The 18,472-nt window shown below is 64.1% G+C and overlaps 1 protein-coding gene across 1 annotated transcript in view; it reads right to left on the reverse strand.

The window, feature by feature from the left end:
* Positions 1-1,723: 1,723 nt before the first annotated feature.
* SLC6A3 (solute carrier family 6 member 3) overlaps positions 1,724-18,472 on the reverse strand; it is a 34,253-nt gene continuing 17,504 nt past the window's right edge. Inside the window, exons 6-14 of the mRNA XM_059173583.1 lie at positions 16,810-16,913; positions 15,632-15,756; positions 12,997-13,109; positions 11,748-11,876; positions 10,967-11,066; positions 8,561-8,661; positions 7,203-7,370; positions 6,231-6,302; positions 1,724-3,026 (exon numbers count right to left, since the gene is read on the reverse strand). Of these exons, the coding sequence (XP_059029566.1) occupies positions 3,003-3,026; positions 6,231-6,302; positions 7,203-7,370; positions 8,561-8,661; positions 10,967-11,066; positions 11,748-11,876; positions 12,997-13,109; positions 15,632-15,756; positions 16,810-16,913 (936 nt within the window). The 3' untranslated portion in view covers positions 1,724-3,002. The remainder of the gene's footprint in view (positions 3,027-6,230; positions 6,303-7,202; positions 7,371-8,560; positions 8,662-10,966; positions 11,067-11,747; positions 11,877-12,996; positions 13,110-15,631; positions 15,757-16,809; positions 16,914-18,472) is intronic.

Raw genomic sequence — 18,472 nt, forward strand, 5'->3', positions numbered from 1 at the left:
TGACCACAGACTGACGATGTCCCCCAGTTTTTATTGACTTGTAGGAGTTCTTTGTATATTGAGATCACTTCCATATGTGGCTCAGTTCCGGGCAGTGTATGGCTGTCTGTCCGTGGGCCGCCTAGGCAGGAACCCAGCCCAGGCCCCTGGGGCCAGGATGCCAGTGGGACTCCTGTCGCAACCCCAGGGGTGTGGAGACAAGACCTCTCAGCCATGCGGGGTGGCCAGGCTCCACGGAAGCAGGTCTCTGGGATAGGCGGAGAAGTGCTCACACCCGAGCCGCGCCTGCCTTTCCACGAGGACCTCTGCCGATTGCTGCAGACTGTGTGTGTCTGTGGGTGTCCATGTACACATGCCATGAGTGTCCATGTGCACATCAGTGTGTGTCCACGCGCCGTGTGTACAGGTCCACGTGCATGTACATGTGTGTCTGTGTGCACAATGTGTGCGTCGACGTGTGCATGCGTGTGTGCAGCCCATGTGTCTGTGTGTTCACGTGGGGCAGATGTAGCTTGCGTGCTGTGTGCACACAAGTGCGTCCCTGTGTGTCTGGGGATACGGAGGAAGGACAAGCTGACCCCCAGGAGTTCGGGGGCGTCTTTCTCAGTCCGAGACGTCTGGCCCCACAGCTCTCCCAGGTACGTGACTCCTGTGAGGTTTCCTGCGGCGCCGCGGCCACCATCAGGCTGTTGTACTAGCTTCTTCCCGGGACCGGCAGGGGCCCACACTGCCCCTGGGGTGAGGGCACAGTGGGGACAGAGCGGGCCACGGTCCGACCTGTGCTGCAGGAGGCCGCCGGCAGGAGTCTGCGTGGACCTTGTCTGCTCCTGAGGCCCCTTGGTGACTGGTGGCGGGGGGCATGAGGACGCTGTGGCCCATGTGGCTCATCCCCTTGGGGCAGGGGTCTTGTCCCCCTCCCCGGGTCTGTCATGATGGCGCATCTTCCCCTTCACATACAGGGGCGGGCAGAGGTGGAGACCCCGTGGGGACAGGGCCCTAGGGAAGCCGCGTGGGCAGCTCTGGATGGTTGAGGCGTGGCTCACTGGCACGTGGCTGGGGATGGAGCTGACCCGAGGGCTTCATGTGTGTCCTGTGGTCCCTGAGGAAGAGACACCTGAAGGAAGCACGGCGCTCGTCGGGGGGTCCAAAAGAAGAGCGATCGCACGGGGGGCGGCACAGAGCCCTCGTGTGAGTGACCTGTCAGGATCTTCCGTCGGGGGCCAGTGTCCTAGGAAGTGGGTCATGGCCTATGGGACAGACCCGCTGCCCGAGTACTTAGGTCCTGGAGGGGCACTGGTGTCTATTCCAAACTTAGTGAGAAGCCATACATGCTTCCTCTGGGCTGTGGCCAGAGCTGACTGGTATCTAGATTGACCCTTTTGGCCCCAGAGTGGACAAGAGATCCTCTGGGGGCCAAGGGTAGGGAACCATTCAGGACCCTGGTGTCCTGTCCCCAGAAGACGGGCTTGGGTGGGGTGGCGGCAGTGGTCCGAATGGTCGGAACGCAGGGCAGGAGTGTGGACACGTGGGGCGCCTGCAGGGAACTGATGGCAGAGGAAGGCTCGGGAGCGGAGGGCTGGGGTGGCGGGGCTGGTGGGTGTGAGGGGAGTCTGCAGGCTGAGGTCCCGGGCCCGGGTCAAGCCCAGCGGTGCTCCCTCCGGGTGGGGGCAGCGGGGGAACCACAGCTTGAGCCAAGAAAGGCGCCCACACAGCTACGGTCCGTTTTCCCACATGGATTTATTGTTGCGGACGACTCACGTGAGGTGCCGGCCACGGATATAGACAAATGGACAGACAGACGCTGACGACACCGCTATCTACACAGAGCACTCAGGGTGCCGGCCCCCGCTGTCCACGTGCCGTCCACGAGCGGCCAGCTCCTCAGCCCTGGGCACCAAGGACCCCTCGCAGGCGATGGCCACACGGGGGCCCACAGCATGACCTCTTGGGGCCCGGGGCACAGGCTGCATGTGGCCTCCGGGTTCTGGCGGCCAGGTCCCCTTCAGGGCGACGCCAGCATGCAGGAGCAGCGTGGCTGCCGTCGGTTTGTGGTGCTGCCACCGTGCGCACAAATGGCAACTGGGACGTCACAGACGGGTCTTCAGAGCCAGCCCTGCCTCCTGAGGATGGGTCTCGGTTCACAGGTAGACACGACGTGAGACGGCCGTTCCCCAACACGGATGGTGCTGCTGCGGGGGGAACGCGAACCGAGGAACGGAAGCCCCAGCGGCGGCTTCCTCCCCAGGTCCCGGGACCCCAGGCCACCCACCGCGGGCACCCGGCAGGGTCAGGGCCTGGGGGTGAGGGGCACACACCCCTGCCTCCTGGGGCCGGGGATCTGCAGCGAGGTGGCCGTGACTGTGCGCGGCCCACGATGGGCAGGGCTGGCGGCAGCGTGCGCAGGTTCCCGTTGTGTTTCTGTCCGTTAGAAGGAAGTACAGAGCGTCCCCGTCACATACACTGGGACCCTGGGCAGGTTCTGCGCACACGAGGCGCATGGTGTGGGGACACGTGGTGGCCCCACTTTATTGCCTTTTGTGGTTTCCCCAGGGCACCTTCTACACAATTAGGCAACATAAGACATGTGGCTCTTCTAGTTGGAGCAAAATAAAATACCCAGGAAGTCACGAGCCCTGGGCTGTCCGCTGCCGCGATCACCACTTGTCTTCTCAGCACGCGGGTGACAGAAGACCCGCACTCAGGGGCAGCCGGCGGGGGAGGCGGTGGGCTCGGCACAAACAGAACACGGACGGACGGATGGCGTCTACCTGCAGGAAGGGGCACGGATCTATGTTACGTGGTCACAGAGACAAGCACGACGGCCAGTCCTCTCCTGGTGGCAAAGGAAGGGCGCACGGAGCCGGGAGGCAGAGGCTCCGTGTGGTTCTCGGAGACAGGAGTCCCGCAGCCGGCGGCCCCGCCGTTCCCTCTCAGCTCAGGGTCTCTTCTCTGCGGGCGTCTCTCCTGCGCTGCGGCGGCCGTCCGGGCCCCCTGCCCGCCGGCTACACCAGGAGCCAGTGGCGAAGCTAGGAAGGAAACAGGTTTCTTCAGAAGCAAAGCAGGGGGCTACCTGGTTCCAGGCGGCTCCGGCTGCCGACCCGACAAGTTCCCGGAGACGCCGTGCAGCCCAGGAAGCTCAGGTCTGATGCCCATGTGAACCTTCCAGAAACCCGCCTCACGCACACACCCTTAAGTTAAATACGTAGACGCAAACGACCGTCAGCCTGTGCAGATGCCTACGAGCAGGTCTGCGGGCACAGAGCAGAGAGCACTGCTGCTGCAAGGGCCGGCCGGGAGCAGCTACCACGGCCTGGGGGCAGGGGCACATCTGAGGCAGGACAGACGGGGGCGTGGGGGGGGGTGCCGGCAGACCAGGGGTGGCCCGAGGCCCCTTTCTGCTGCCTCCCTGGGGCCTCTGCTCCCACCTCAGGGCAAGGCTTGTGTCTCACTTGGCATGAGCTCCCAGGCACGCCAGGGAGGCCATGCTCACCACTCGGGGAGGTGAGCGACCACCGCGGGTGTGGAGGTCGCTGGCACCTGTGGCTGCCCCCATCTGCCCCTGCCGTGCGGCTGTCGCTTCTATGGGGCTCTGAGCGTGAGCCCTATGGTCACACCAAACAGTGAGAACCAAGGGTGAACGCTTCAGACCGAGCGCCACAGGCCCTGCCCCGAAACAGCTACGCCCGGGGTGGAAGTGGTCCGATCCCCTGTGGCCAGCACACGGCTGCCCCGGTCTCCGGGAGACCCGGGGCTGGGCTCCCCAGGGGCCACAGCGGGCGGGCAGCCCCCGCCCAGCAGGGCCATGTAGGGCACGCAGGTGGGCCGGAGCATTGGAGCCTTAGAGCTCCATGGGGACGCCCCACTGCAGACCGATCGAATTTCGGGAACACAGAAGTATCTCCGGACACAAGGAGACGAGGGGGCAGGGGCACGCGGAAGACCCGGACCAGAGCAGGAGAGCGTTTGCCTTGGGGGTGGGTGGGGGAGCCTCAGGTCCGGCACGGGATCAGCGTGAACTTCTGCGCGGGCAGTGGGAACGGTGTGATTTTTAGATAAAGGACTCAAAGCGGCTGTGTGTGCACTGACAAGAAGCTGTTGCACAACAGTGCACCCGAGTCACCACATTCACCCAACTCCTGAGAGAGTGCGAGAACCCAAGGGCAGGGCAAGTGTCGCACAGCAGAGCCCCGAGGGGAGCTGCGCAGGAGACAAGGTTGCGAGGCACGACTGCCACGTTCCCCAGACAGACAAAACACATGGACGTGCAGACCCCGGACACAGGCATGGTCTCCAAGCGGCAGCCAAGGGGCCAGCAAGAACGCACGAGAACGTGCGGTCTCATGGCGCCAGAGACAGCGGTTGAGACTCTCCTTCCTGAGAGGGACCAAATGAAGACATTTCTGGACACACAAGAGTGGGGAAGTCGATCGAGAGATCTCCTTAAAGGAAAGTCTGAAGGATGTTTGATGTTAAAGCCAGAAAATGATGCTCAGAGACGTAGATGTCAGAAAGTCGGGTGGAGAACTAAGCAGTCTCGTGCACGTTAACCCAGGGACAGAGCATAATTGTAACAGTGCCTAGTTTGTGGGCTAGAAAGGAGAAATGGAGCACTGGGCACTAACAGCGTGATAACCTGCGGGAGGAGTCCTAAGCCCTTGTGACATTCAGGACGGGGTTGAGATACGGTGTCACTTCATGCATGCAAAGGGAGGCACGTATGTCACAATTCCAAAGATAACTGTAAAGGAGTGACGTACAGGTCTGTAAGCCAGTACATGAGTCTGTAAACTCCAAACAGAGAGAAAACGTTTACAAAGTGGGGAGAAGCAAATCCCCCAAAGAGCAATCCGTAAAAAGGTAAGGAAGGAGAAAAGTACACATTAAAAATGGGGCAAACAGAGTTAAAAAGCATAGAATCAAGCTGAAAATAGCAATAATCACAACAGACGTAAAGGGACTCATCTTTGTCAGTACAAAGTCCCAGGCGTGTACCAGCTCTGCCGAAGAGGGCTGCGTTCTGAGATCGTGGCAAAGGCGAACACGGAAACACTGTAGAAGGTGCTTCTGGCAAACTCAGGGAACACCTGCTGCAAGTACCGTGCCAGACCAGAGGACTGCCAGCGCAAGAGCAGCGCGAGGGAGAGCGGCTGTGTGAGGTCCCAGGGGAGACGCGGCCATCCCAGACGCGTGGTCATCCCGGAAAGCAGCCGCACCATATATAAAGCAAAAAACTGGGGGGGTGATGGGGGAGTACCTGGACAAGTTCGCGACAGCCTGCAAACCCCTCCCAGTTCTCACCGGAAGCAGAGCTGAAGTCAGTGACGCGCTGCTCCATCTGAGCGGCAAGGCCACCAGCGCAACGTGACAGGCGCAAGGAGGAGCGTGTCACCAAGTACAGGACACACACGCGTCCACAGAAGTGCGTCCCGTCTGCCATGGTGGGTCAGGGGCTCTGCCACTCCGAAGTCCTCATGTGCCCCCAATAGCAGGTGACCCGATGCAATCATATCAGACACTGATCCTCCAAACATCCACGAAACATCCCCATAGATTTCGGGATTTGCAAGCAAACTTCAAGCAACTCACGGGTGGACGAAATCACATGAAAACTAAAATACCCTTAACACCAAAGCATAAGGACAAGGCTGTGCTAAGTGTGGCCACTGCGCCCCAGACAAGGCCTTGAGAGCTTCTACTGGGAAAGAAGAGAGCTTGAGAACGAGAGGCCTAAGCTCTCATTTGGGCAGTTAGCGTAAGTACAAGCGAGGAGATCCAAAGAAGGCTCGGACCCAATCCCGCCACAGGCCTGGTGAGACCTGCACCCTCTCCCACTGGAGGTCCCTGGCCTCCCGGCTCTCTGCAGCCCCCACCCCAACAGTCTGCAGCAGCCTGAGTGACCCCTGGGGCCGGGGTCTGACAGAGCACCCCAGCACCCCAACCCTGTGAGGGCAAGGCGCAGAGCTGTTTCGGGCCCTCTCCTCCGCTTCAAGCCTCTCCCCCTTCTGCTTCCTCTTTCTCCCAAGCTTTCTCATTCTGCCTTCTGTGTGCCCCCCATCCGTTCAGGGGTCCCCGGAGGGTGGCCCCAGGCGGCCCCTGGGACAGGCGCACAAGCATTCTCCTGCCTTCCCCAGCGCAGCCATGTGGCCCGCAGGGGCCCACGGCCTAGGGGCTTGGGTCAGGCCTCTGAGTCCTCCCTGCGCAGGGCGGCAGGGCGGTCGGTCCGCACTCACCCTGAACTGACGCACCTCCCCGCTGTCCACCAGCTCCCGCTCCTGCTCCGGGGTGATGGCGTAGGCCAGTTTCTGGAAGAGAAGGACAGGCCGCGGGCAGCAGTGCGCTCCACGAGGCCGGGACCCTGCTGACGGCGGTCAGAAGCTGGGGGCAGGGCTGGGCCTCCCCAAACCTTGCGGCTGAGCTCAGCGCAGGGAGGACAAGCCGCTGTCTCTGCGGCACGCTTGCCCCTGCTCTGAGCAAGGGTGCCCGGCACGCAGGCCCCCGGGAGTCTCGAGGCCAGGGGACCCTGGGGCGGGGGGCTGGCTCAGAGTCCGGCCCCTCGGGCTGCAGGCCGCACCTCCTGTCCCCCCACCCCAGGGGCCTCGGCTGGGCCCTGCGGCCATGGAGAGGCGTGGGAGGGGGGTCCCCACTGCGTGGTGCGGCCTGCTTTGCGGGGGCTCCCCCCGTCCCGCCTTCCCTGGAGCCCCTGGGACCCCGCCGGCCCAGGCCCGGCCTGACCGCCGAGCACCGCGGGGTGCGGGGGAGCCGCGGGTGCCGCCCGGGACCAGGCTGCCCGCGGTCCCGGGAAACACGGGGGTGTGCGGGGCGCTCCTTCCAGGGAGGCCGGTGCGGGGGGGGGGGGGGAGAAGCGGTGTCCTGGGGACCGGCCCCCGCCGCCCCCGTCCACGCGGCCTCGCCCGCGCCGCTGCCCGCCCGCCGCAGCCGGAGGAGCACGCGTGAGCGCAGACGGGCAGGCGCGCACGGCCACGCGCGGGAAGGACGGGCGGCCACGCACGGCCACGCACGGGAGGACGCGCACGCAGGCCCCGCCAGGCCCGGCCCGGCCCGGCCCGCCCCTGCCGCCGGCCCCTGCTCCACCGCGGCCGCTGCCCCCGCCGGCCCTCCCCGCCGGTCCGAGCCGCGTGGGCGCCCGCCCGCCTGCGCTGCGGGGTCCCGGCGGCCGGGGCGGGGCAGGCCCGCGCACGCACCTCCCGCAGGGAGCCGGGCAGGCTGCAGAACTTGTAGGCGGCGTAGATGGGCACCATGGACATGGAGGACGTGGCGATGGCCCAGCCCAGCGCGTTGGCCCACTCGGGGAAGACGTAGGCTCCGTAGTGCGGGGGCCTGAAGGTCACGATGCTCACCACGACCACAAACTGTAACCGAGGGCGGAGGGCGGCTCTCAGCGGCGGGCAGATGGGACCCGGCGCCCGGTTCGCCCGGAGGGTCTCCCCGACGCGGCCCGCTCTGGGCTCCGCGTCCTGCAGGCGGGGCCGGGGATGCCCATGGCCCACGCCCAGCCCCGTGTACGGTGCCCCCCGGGAGGTCATCCCGGGGAGACCCCGCCTGGCTTCTCCGACGTCCACACCAGCCCCTCATCCCTCCGAGCACAGCGGGCCTGGACGTGCTGGAGGCAGGCCCCAGGCGTGGGGTGGGCCTCGGGAGCACCCGAGTGTCCGGGCTCAGCTCAGGGAGACACTGCGGGTCATGGCAGCCGCTGGGCTCCGGCTCCCTCCCCCCCTGCCTGCCTGCCTCTCTGTCTCTGTGTCTGCTTCTCCATCTGTCTCTGTCTCTCCGTCTCTCTGTCTCGTTGGTCTCCATCTCTGTCTGTCTCCATCTCTGTCTCTGTCTCTGTCTCTGTCTCTGCCTCTCACTAGCTGGCAGGCGCAGGACAGCAAACCCCTCATCTGTTGCTGGTCCCAGACATGCCGGGGGTCAGGGAGACGTGCATCTCTGTGAGTAGCTCCTGCAGCTCTCTGCTCAGAGCAGGACAGTCCTTGAACGGCCCCTGGGGTCACCTGTCCAGATTGGGCAGGACACATCAGGCTCTGTGAGCCACACGAGGACGGTGTCTGCTGATGTCGGCGGGAAGCAGCTGTGGGCCATGGTAAGGGGATCTGAGTGGCCCTGTTCTAATGAGGCCGGTGGCCGGCAGCCTTGGCCCAGGGGAGAAGCCCATGGCCCCAAGGAGAAGCGCCAGGTGGCTAGCAGACGTGCTCTCAGTGGCTGTGCTGTGACAGCATCTGAGTCACTCCTGTTTTTGTCATTCGAGTCCTCAAGCCCCCCTGCCCCTAGAAGTCTCAATTCCATGACTGTCCTCAGGGGAGGAGCCAGCCACTGGCCGCTGGCCATGCTCAGCTCTGGCCTCCCTCCGTGGCAGAGCTGTGAGGCATGGGGTAGAATCCCCGCGGGTCCCCTGTGAGGTTTCTCAGCAGGTCCAGAGGGTGGGGGCCACCTTCCCGAGACCACGGAGGATTGTAAGGGACAGCCCCCTCCCCAGCCGCACAGGAGCAGAGAGCCCGGTGTGTGCGGCCTCGGGGGACCTGGGTGGTCGGGGGGTACTTACCAGGAGGAAGCAGGGGCTGACAAACTTCCAGCACAGCCTCCAGTACAGGCTGGGCCGCTGCCCGGTCATCTGCTTGATGTCCTCGCTGAACTGCCTCACGCCTGCGGTGCAGGAGCCGCGCGGCCAGTCAGGACGGTGCCCAGCCCACCCCGGGTCCTCCCCTACTTCCTGTAGCTCCTCCCCGCCAGACCTCCCTGGGGGCCTGCTGGCCGGGTCCCCATGCGTGTTCACTGCGGCCACACCTCAACTGTCATGTGCCCCCAGCGCCCTGCCCTCTCTCCCTCCTCCTCCTCCCACAGCCCTTCCTGTCATGCCCTGGGCTGTCCTGTCTCCCCTCCGCCGGAACTACTGTTTTTTCTCTTTAAAAAAATTCTGGTGAAATGCACATGACATACAAAGTTACCATTTGAGCCATTTTTACGTGTGGTGCTCAGAGGCACCGACTCACACTGCTGTACGACCGTCACCACCATGGGCCGGTCCTGGCTAGAACCGTACAGAAGCGTCATCACTGGGCAGCGCTGACACTCCCCTCCCCCGCCCCGCTGCGGCCACAGTCACACCAGCACACCACACTGTCACATTCTGTCTCCCGGGCGTGCAGTCCTATGGGGTTTGTCCTGTTACGACTGGCTTATCTCACTCAGCATGGTGTTCTCAAGACTCCCCTGTGTCCTGGCAGGTGTCAGAGTGTCCTTCCTTTCAAGGCTGGACAGTGTTCCAGGCTGGACTTGGCATTGGTACTTCTGAAGGAGAGCTACTTCTAGAAGTTCAGTGTACTGGCCCTTGCTCTAGGACATCTCACCGGTGATTTCTCCCACCACGAGTCTGGCCTGGCTTCGGCTCAGACGACTACAGCTGGTCCACTGAGCCCTGGGTGAGTCTTGCGGGTGTCACACTGGGGACCCGTCAGGAAGACCCTTCTATTCAGGATTCCCTCTGTGCACATCAACCCCATCATCGGAACCCTGGACATGGAGATGGACCAGGGGCGCACTAGAAGGGAGAAGGGTGAACCCAAGCCCAGCCCCTGGACCCCTCTGGACTCGGCCCCACGAGCAGTCAGGGCAGTCCACGGCCCCTCTGGGCGCTGGGCTGTTGGCTCGAAGACCATCAGGGACCCTTGGTGCACAGGGAGCCTGACACACTCTGATGCATCGTGCAAGAAACACAGACTGCGTCTGGGTCAGGGATGGGAATGGCCATTTGGGGAAATGATGTGGCCTCCGTCCCCCGAGGGTCTGGGGAGCGGCCGTCGCCGGCGTCTCCCACCAGCGCCAGGCTCATGACCGAGGGATGCATTTGGGGCACGTCCTCTCTTTCACTGGGGGGTTTCCTTTGGGGACAGGGGAGAGAGCCCCATTCTAAAGGATCAAGTATTAATTCCAGGTGCTAATAAAAGCACAGAATGCAATATCTCCCTTTCCTGTACAAAAGAAACTAGAATTGAAAATCTGTTCCAAAAACACGAGCTATATGTCAGGGCAGCCTCTCGAAGCTGACATGCTTCTTCAGGCCACGTTGCCCATGGCCCCGAGGCAGAGGCCGTGCGTCCGGCATGACACTAGGGTTCCCACGGGGGGGTGGGGGACCCGGCACAGCACAGCAGGCTGTGAGCTCTGGGCCGGGGCTCCCAGCCAGGGAGGGGTGCGCCCGTTCCCAGAGCTGTCCCTGCCGGCTGTCCGGAGGGGCCGGGGCCGGTGCTCTCTCCTTGCGGCGCAGCGGGTCAGCACGCGGGGAAGGAACAGGGCCTTCTCCAGCTCAGGGGCCCACGGCAGTCACAGTACCCAGGACGACTTGGGGGCACAGAATGGCCCCCAAGTGGCCCCTAGTGGCGGCAGGCGGCCCCCTCTAGCCTGGGAGCTGGCTACCCGCCAGAGGAGTTCCGCGTTCTAACTCAGGAGCCAGCGGTGGCGGAGACAGCAGAGGCTCTGCCCCTGTGAGGAGCTGGTGTGTGAGCCGAGGCGCCGTGAAGTGTGCCAATCCGCCTCCGCCTTGTGAACTGCGTTGCTGGTCCTGGTCCCCAATGAGGAACAGGCCTGTTTCCGGGTGGACGGCAGGGACCTCCCCTCCACTGGCCTCCATGAGCCATTCTCCCACAGCGACCACGAGGCCGTGGGCCCGGCACAATCGGGTGGCTACACGGAACAGTGCTGACCAGGGTAAGCATCTTGGCATGCCCTGGCTAACTGTGCTCATTGACGCGGTGAAGCAGACCCTTTCCAGCCTCCTGTCCTTGCGGTGCCGTGGCAGCCACCGCTCGAAGCTTCCCGGAGCCGACGCGTCAGGAAGGAGACAGCACAGGGACCGCGCAAGGACGCTACCGATTGGTCACAGCGACGGCACCGCGGCTAGGTCTGCTCCCTGTGGACGCACCCCGGCCCCAGAGAGCCACTTCGCCCTTACCGTAGAACCAGGCCACCCCGATGGCCTCGACGAGCACTCCGAAGAGGATGGACGTGCCGGCCGCAAAGTGGTCCAGCAGCGTGAAGACATAGATGCCGCCCTGGAAGAGGGGGTGCCCGCTGAACTCGGGGTGCCGGGCACAGCATGCCTCCCTGGGGAGCCCAGAGAGATGCTCTCCCCAAGGAGACGCCAGGCCCAGTTTAAACTGGACCCAGTTCACAGACATAGTCTATCTTACTCCCCATAGAGTCCGATAGGAGCCGCCGGAATTCAGTCTACACCCAGCTTCTCACAGATGTGCCTTTTGCATGGGAATGGGAAGGGCCTCTCCTGTCCCCCCCCCCCCCCCCCCCCGCACTCCGGCTGCAACCAGAGGTGAAAGCAATAAAAATTGGAGCAGCCAAACTTGGGAGTGACTCTGTGGGAGGGAAGGTGGCCCAGCCCCTCTCCTCATGGTCAGGGGCTGGCCCCACAGACCCAACAGGGAGGTGCTCAGCCCAGGCTGCTTCCAAGGGGGCTGTCCGGGAGCAAAAGGACCATGGACCATGGCTATGCCACATGTGGCCACAGCTGCTCCTGGTGACCACGGCCACCCTGTGCGACCACACAGTCCCACACGCGACCACGGCGACCCACACAGCATTAGCATATCACTGGTATATCATTAGCATATCATTAGCATGTCATTACAAGTCACAGTCCGCTGCGCTCAGTGCCGGCCGGGCTGCCCGACCCAAATGCTGCCGCGACCTCGCCCGGCGCAGCGAGTGCTGGTACGTACGTTGGTGACGCAGAAGAGCGAGAGGAGGAAGGTGGCCAGGACGACGAAGAGGGTGAAGAGCTCCCGGTGCCGGCGCAGCAGCTGGAACTCGTCGACCAGCCCGGTGATCACCGACTCCATTCCGCCCATCTGCGGCCAACAGAGCAGGGGCGCTGCGGGGCGGGGCGCGCTTTGTGTCCGGCCCAGTGGCCTGACAGCCTGGGCATGGACGCGAGTGGGGGCCGCACGGCGTCTGGGGCATAGGGGCCCTGCGTGCAAGCCCTCGGCCACTGGAGCAGGGACCCGGGGTGGATGCCATCCCCGACAGGATGTGCTCAGCAGCCCTGCAGCCCACGTCAGTAACGTGGCACAAAACCCCGGCCCGCCACCCCCAAACGCAGCAGCGCCTTTGTCTGCTCTTGGGGAGGACCTGGCAGGGCCCTGGGCGCAGCCTTCCTGACTCTGAGTGTTGCCGCGAGGGGGTCCTCCACGCCTCCTGCCCTGCGTGGTGACCCTCCTTGCCCTCCTCCTCTAGGACGTGCTGTTCGTGGGATTCATCCCAGGCAGATGTGTGGTCCAGGGCCGCGGCCCCCCAGCAGCCGTTGACCAGGCTGCCTGGGAGATGAGAGCCAAGGACCAGGGCGTGGGATGTGTGGTTCTCTACACTTTCCGGGAAGCTCCGGGGGACAGGGTACCCATGGACACTCACGGGGGCCCTGAGGTCTCAGCTGTTGGTCCTGAGCAGGCGGTGGGGGCCCAGGAGTCCGAGGAAGCCCGCATTCTGCTTCCCCAGCTCACTGCCCCACAGTCAGGCACATGCGCCGGGAGCACACGCACACCCAGAGGGCCGCGCCCGGGATACTCAGTGGGCGGGGCTTGGGCTGCGGCCGGAGCCCTTGCTGGCCCGCTGTGGGTGCAGCCATCCCTCCTGGGGGCTCTGGGGTCAAGGAAAGCCGGAGGGACTGGCCCTGGCTCTGGGCAGTCCTCACCACGTTCCCTGCGCTGCCCTCCCACTACTGGCCTGTGTGCGCATGTCAGGGTCTGTGGTGACCTGGGCAGAGGGCACGGTGGCTGCCCCGAGGGAAGAAAGAGGGTTTGGTCCAACACCCCACCCAGGGAGGGCCCCGAGCACTCGTGGGGCCCCTCCTCCCACCATGCGGGCCCCCCCCCCTTGGGGTCGCCTGGGTTTGCCTGCCCCATGAGGATGGTGGGGAGGGGCGAGGCCATTCTGCACAGGCCCCCTGGCGTGCGAGGTGCCAAGGTCACTCACGGCGCTGTCGATCCCCAGGGTGAGCAGCATGATGAAGAAAATGACGGCCCAGGCCGAGGACAGCGGGAGCGTGGCCAGCGCCTCTGGGTAGATGATGAAGATCAGCCCGGGCCCTGCAGACGGGTCGTCCTGTTACTGCCGCCCACAGCCTCCACTCCCCGTGGGGAGATGACCATCCCCTGCCGGCGCCTGCCCTCCTGGAGGAGTCCTCTCTCCGGGGAACGCAGGGGACACCGGGCCCGGGACTCCAGGTAATGGAAAGCTGACGTCAGCTGGAGGCCCGCACCTTGTTTCTCTGGGCCCTTCTGGTCTGTGTAGGGCTGTGGGGGCCGGGGGTGGTGGGGGTGGAACCAACCCAGAGGAGGGCGGTGGGGGGGGCACCTGCCCGCCACCCTGGACAACCTCCCGCAGACCTCCTGGTCTGTTCTCTGCACGTGATAGACACACGCGTGCGCCCACACACGTACACACGCGCGCACACAGGCTGACACGTGTACACATCTGTGCGGACACACGCATGCACACACGCACTGAGGTGCACTTAGCAATCCGTGAATATTTTTCCGTGCCAGTAATTACTCTGCGTCTGATCTTTAAGAACCACGTGAAGAACATGGAAATGCTCGGCTCCGCGAGTGCGGGAAAGGGGCAGGTTTCTGTGCATGCGGCCGCTCCCTGGGACCATTTCCTGCTGGGACACGGGGAACAGGGCCGCTGCGTGGAAGACAGGCACGTTGAAAGGTGCGCCGCCCCTCGCCCTGCCGTGGGGTCTGGGTGGGCTCGGGGGCCGTGGGCCGGAGGGGGCGAGGGGGTGGGGCTGAATGCCGTGCGGGCCTCCGCCGGACTCGCGGCCATTTGGCTGTGATGACCCCAAAGCAAAAACATTCCCACCGGAAGCTGGAATCCGTCTCAGGGTCACTTTTAAAAGATGGGCCTGCGTAAGTCACTCGCACGGCCTCCCCCGCCGTTACGCACGAGGACGGAGCTTCCCCAACCTCTCTGCACTCAGTGGGGCCGCGGCGGGAGCCAGTCAGTGGGATCGGGGCTTTGAGGGATCTTTGCAGAGAGCAGAGCAGAGCCCCGGGGCCGAGCTCAGGCCTGGGCTCTCCGCAGTTCCCGCCCACAGGCGAGGGGCACCGTCCCCGCACGTTCCGGACGGTCCGAAGCCTCGCTGCCACGAGCCGCAGACCCGGGAATAGGCGGGTCGGCTCCCTGGAACGTGAGGTCAGTGTCCTCGCCCTTCAGTTCCGTACCTGAGCTAACATTTCACCCTGTTTTCTTGAGAATTAGAGCTGTAAATGACATTTACTTTACTGGTCGCGGAAATGCACAGAAGACGCTCACTCCACTTCCAGGGCTAATAGAGTTTTCGTAAGCCGCTGCTATTTATCGTAAAAAAGGGCAGAAGCACGGGAAATGCATAAATGCAGCAGCGAGTAAATTTCACTGCTCTGTATTTATTTGCTTTATGTTCCCATTCTCCTGCTTTTATTGGATTTTTTTCCTGGAGGCAAGAATGCGGACTTAGGAAGCACACGCGCCCAGCCCCTGCTTTCCCCACCAGTCCCGGGGGGGCCGGACCTCTGCTTCCTACTTCCAAAGTGGGGTCCAAAGGCTCAGCGCGCAAGAGCCAAGAGTCACATGGAGGCTACGGGCGGTGCGCACGGGCCGGGCGGCCCGCTCCTCCCGTCGGCCCCTCGCTGAGCAGCCGGCTGGCCCCCACTCAGAAGTAAAAAGACTCAGGAGGAGATGAGTCAGTGACACCCACGTGGGCTCTCCTGAGCCTGAGGCAGCCCCAGGAGACGAGGGGCCTTTTCAGCGAGAGTGGGGGATCGAGGACAGACTCAGGGGAAGAGCCCTCCCTGCCCACCCCCAGAAGGATCTGACGCAGGCCGGGGCTTGCGGTGATCCCAGGAGACCCCGGGGTCCCGGACTGGCCCAGTGCCACGGCGTTCCTCCCACGCACGAGGACCGGGCAGCCCCACGAGCACCCAAGGGGCCCCTTCCGCAGCCCACGCCTACACCTGGCCTCCGCCCAGGGCCCAGCCTGCTCGCTGGGTCTCCTGTGCCCACTACCCCCTGCCCGCTTCTGCACGCAGACGGCTGGTGTGTGCGGCTGGCTGGGCGAGCGGGCTGGGAACAAGGGTCTCTGTTGTCCACGTGCCCACGATGCTGTGATTCCTCTGGTTATTACCAAAGCCCACCTATGTATGTTGTGATCCTGGGGGTTTGGAGGGAAAAGCTTTGGCGCTGATGAAGGGCTTGGGTGCGAATCCACCAGGTTCCTTCCCGGCCTGCCGGCTGCGCGGCTCGGAAGTGGTCAGGGCTCCCACCCCTGAGCTCTGTGGGCCCCCTCCCCAGTGTATACAAAGACAAGGCCTACCCTGAGGCCGCGAACCACAGCTGGTTCTGCAGCCCCAGGGTCTCTGCACGGAGCTGGTGGCTAGCGGGGCAGGGGTGCGGTGTGGTGGGTCTGTCGCTGCCCTGGGGGCTGTGTCCTTCTGCGCACCCCTGCCCCGAACATGTGTGACTCGGACTCAGGGCCCGCACGCCTCCCTCCTACTGTGTGGGGAGAACACTCGGGGGGACCGGGTGCACATGGCTGGGCGGGCGGCGGCCTGCCGGGGGGACTCACCGTCCTTGGCCACGTCTCCGACGGGCACGCTGTGCTTCTGGGCCATGTACCCCAGGAAGGAGAAGACCACGAAGCCGGAGGAGAAGCTCGTCAGGGAGTTGACAGACGTGGTGATGACCGCGTCTCTGGGAAACAAGACACACGTCCCAGCCCCGGGCTGCAGGAGGGGTCACTCCCTCCCTTTGTGCTAGATGCACCCCGTCCGGGGTCTGGCGGGCTTTGGAGGGGGCTCTTCCGGGGGCTCCCTGGCCCCTCCCGTGGGCGGCACTGCAGACAGGCCGGTGCCCAGGGTGGCAGGGCCCCCATCAGAGTGGCTCTAGGCTCTGGGTGTGTGCAGGCTTTGGCCCAGGCGGACCCCATGGTGGCCAACCACGCGCGTCTGCCCAGGAGCCAAGAAGCTTCTGACACCAGGACTCGGTGCAAAGGTGAGATGGTCCGCGGCGGCCGCATGAGGGCCCTGGGCGGGCGAACAGAAACCAACGGGGCCCCCACCCACGCTCAGCCCGGGATGTCTGGCAGGGTGTCTAGATGGCTTGCGCGGACCTGGGAGAAATGAGGTTTTGGGGATGTCTGGTGGGTCCCCGATGCTATGGGTCTGTGTGTTCCTGGCCTGGGGGACCCCACGCGGAAGGCTGAGAACTCAGAGGGCCAGAGGGAAGTCGAGGTGGGGGAGCAGGGCTGCTGGAGTGGAAGGACATCTGCCGAGCGCCCAGACCCTGGGGGGACTCAGGCAGAGGCCGCCCCCCGCGTGGGGTGCCCACTCTGCTACGCATGCTTTGTATTTTTACTGCATTTTCTGTCCTCGTGATGTGAAGGAAATAAACACAAGACCATAAAGGTCAGAGAAAGCGGGTCCCAGATGGACTCACTTTTGTTTTTAGATGGACTTTGGCTGCAGGTCAGCCTGCCGTGGAGCCCAGTGCTTTAGGCACCAGGACGCAGCAGCAGCCGGGGCCTGGCAGCGGTTGGAGGAGGGGGCAGAGGCCGGGGCCCTTGGTGGTGACTCTGGGAGCTGGTGAACACCTTCATCTGTTCTAGTACTTTCCTTAGGGCAAGTTGCCTGTAGCTTCCACGGTCCGGCTCAGAGGCCCCTTGAGCACGGCGTGTCCCCCTCCCTGTCTCTGGGGACATGTCTTGTCAGAAGTCAGTGGCCTGGCAGACCCTGCGATGGGACTTACCGGTAGCAGTTGTTGGTGAATTTATTGTAGCTGGAGAAGGCGATGAGCACCCCGAACCCAACGCCCAGCGAGAAGCACACCTGGGTGGCGGCGTCTATCCACACCTGTGCGGAACCAGACAAGAGAGGTGACCGCGGGGGTGCGCGGGGCCTGGGACACCAGCTGTCGCAGGGCCACCGAGAGCTCCACGGGACAGAGGGGAGCTGACACACAAGATAGTCATCAACGAGCCGTCTCAGCCACGCGATCGGGGCAAATGCCGTCTCGGGGATGCGCCCGCCGCGTCCCCGGCCCGAGAAAGGCTCACGGAGGGGCGCTGTCTGGGTGCTTCATGGGGATTTCTCCTGAACGGCAGCACCGCTCTGCGCACGGCCAGACCTGTAGGTCACGTATGATGATGCTACGGACGTGGCCGCCTTGGCCAGACGTGCCCACGGATGTCTGCATCTTTCCCATGGTGTTTAAAGCCACGGGCTCATGGTACGCACACGGTGACACCCACGGAGAGGCCGTGAAGCCCAGACAGCACGTGTGCTCGCCCAGGGCAGCGCAGCTGGGGCGCACGCCTGCCGAGTGTAAGCCCGAGGCTCCTAGTGGCACCAACGTGGTATTTTTTAAAAGCCACAACTGTTCCCGTCAGGGTGATGCAGAGACCACCCAGGGATGGGGGCACTGCCTCGCCCCTACACAGCCCCCGGTCGGGGTGGAAAGCAGCTGAACCCCCCTCACCCCCGGCATCACCCCCAGGAGGACCACACCTGCTATCTGAGGGCTCTGGGAGCTGGCTGGCCCTGGGGACTGCCCCCGAGCGTCCAGACAGCCCACGGTGCAGGCCTGTGGGTGAGAGCCCTCAGGCCGTGACAGCAGAGCTCGGCTGGGAATGCCCCAGGGTGACTGGCCTCAGTATGACCTCACGAGGGAGCCCGACAGGATGCAGCAGAGGAGGTGGAGCCCAGGGCTGCTGGGCGGTGCCACCTGCCCACAGACCAGGGCCAGCCGAGCCTCTGTCCTTCAGGCAGCCTGCCCGGGGTCTCGGGATCACCCCGCTGTCAGGGACAGTGTGTTCCAGGCAGCGGGCTAGGACTCGGCGTGCAGCCTCGAGTCGCTGAGGGGCGAGTGGGCCAAGGGGCCTCGGCTCTGCCGTCCCGCTTGCGCTGGCCATCAGTCGGCTCGCTTGGCCAACGCAGGCAGGGGTCGTAGTCCTGGGAGAGCCCTGCCCCTGCTTTGCGCCTGGCCCTCGCCAAGTCAGTGCCCACCCCTGAGACTTTGCACATGTGACGCCCCCTCTGAGATGTGCCTCCTGGACAAGTGTCTGGGCCGTTGCTCACTGCTGCCCTGAGGACCCAGCTCTGGACCCGGTCTGGGGCCCATCCTGGAACCTACCTGGTAGCCTCTCTGGGTCCACCTGGAACCGCCTTCCTCCACCCCTGGACCCATCCTCTCCTGCTGGAACGGGAGCTCTCCAGGATGGGACTCTGTCCCACCCTGTGCGACTGCCCCAAGGGCTGCAGAACCAGGGTCTGGATGCCATCTAAGGAGGCTGACCCCTGGGGGGAACCCTTGTCCATACAGGGGTCCAGAAATGGATCCCCAGGACGCAGGGCAGCCTCTGTGTCAGAACAGAGCAAGGTCCAGAGTGCCAGGAATGTGGGAAGAGATGCAG

The sequence above is a fragment of the Mustela lutreola genome, chromosome 5 (assembly GCF_030435805.1).
Source record: "Mustela lutreola isolate mMusLut2 chromosome 5, mMusLut2.pri, whole genome shotgun sequence".
NCBI classification, from domain to species: Eukaryota; Metazoa; Chordata; class Mammalia; order Carnivora; family Mustelidae; genus Mustela; species Mustela lutreola.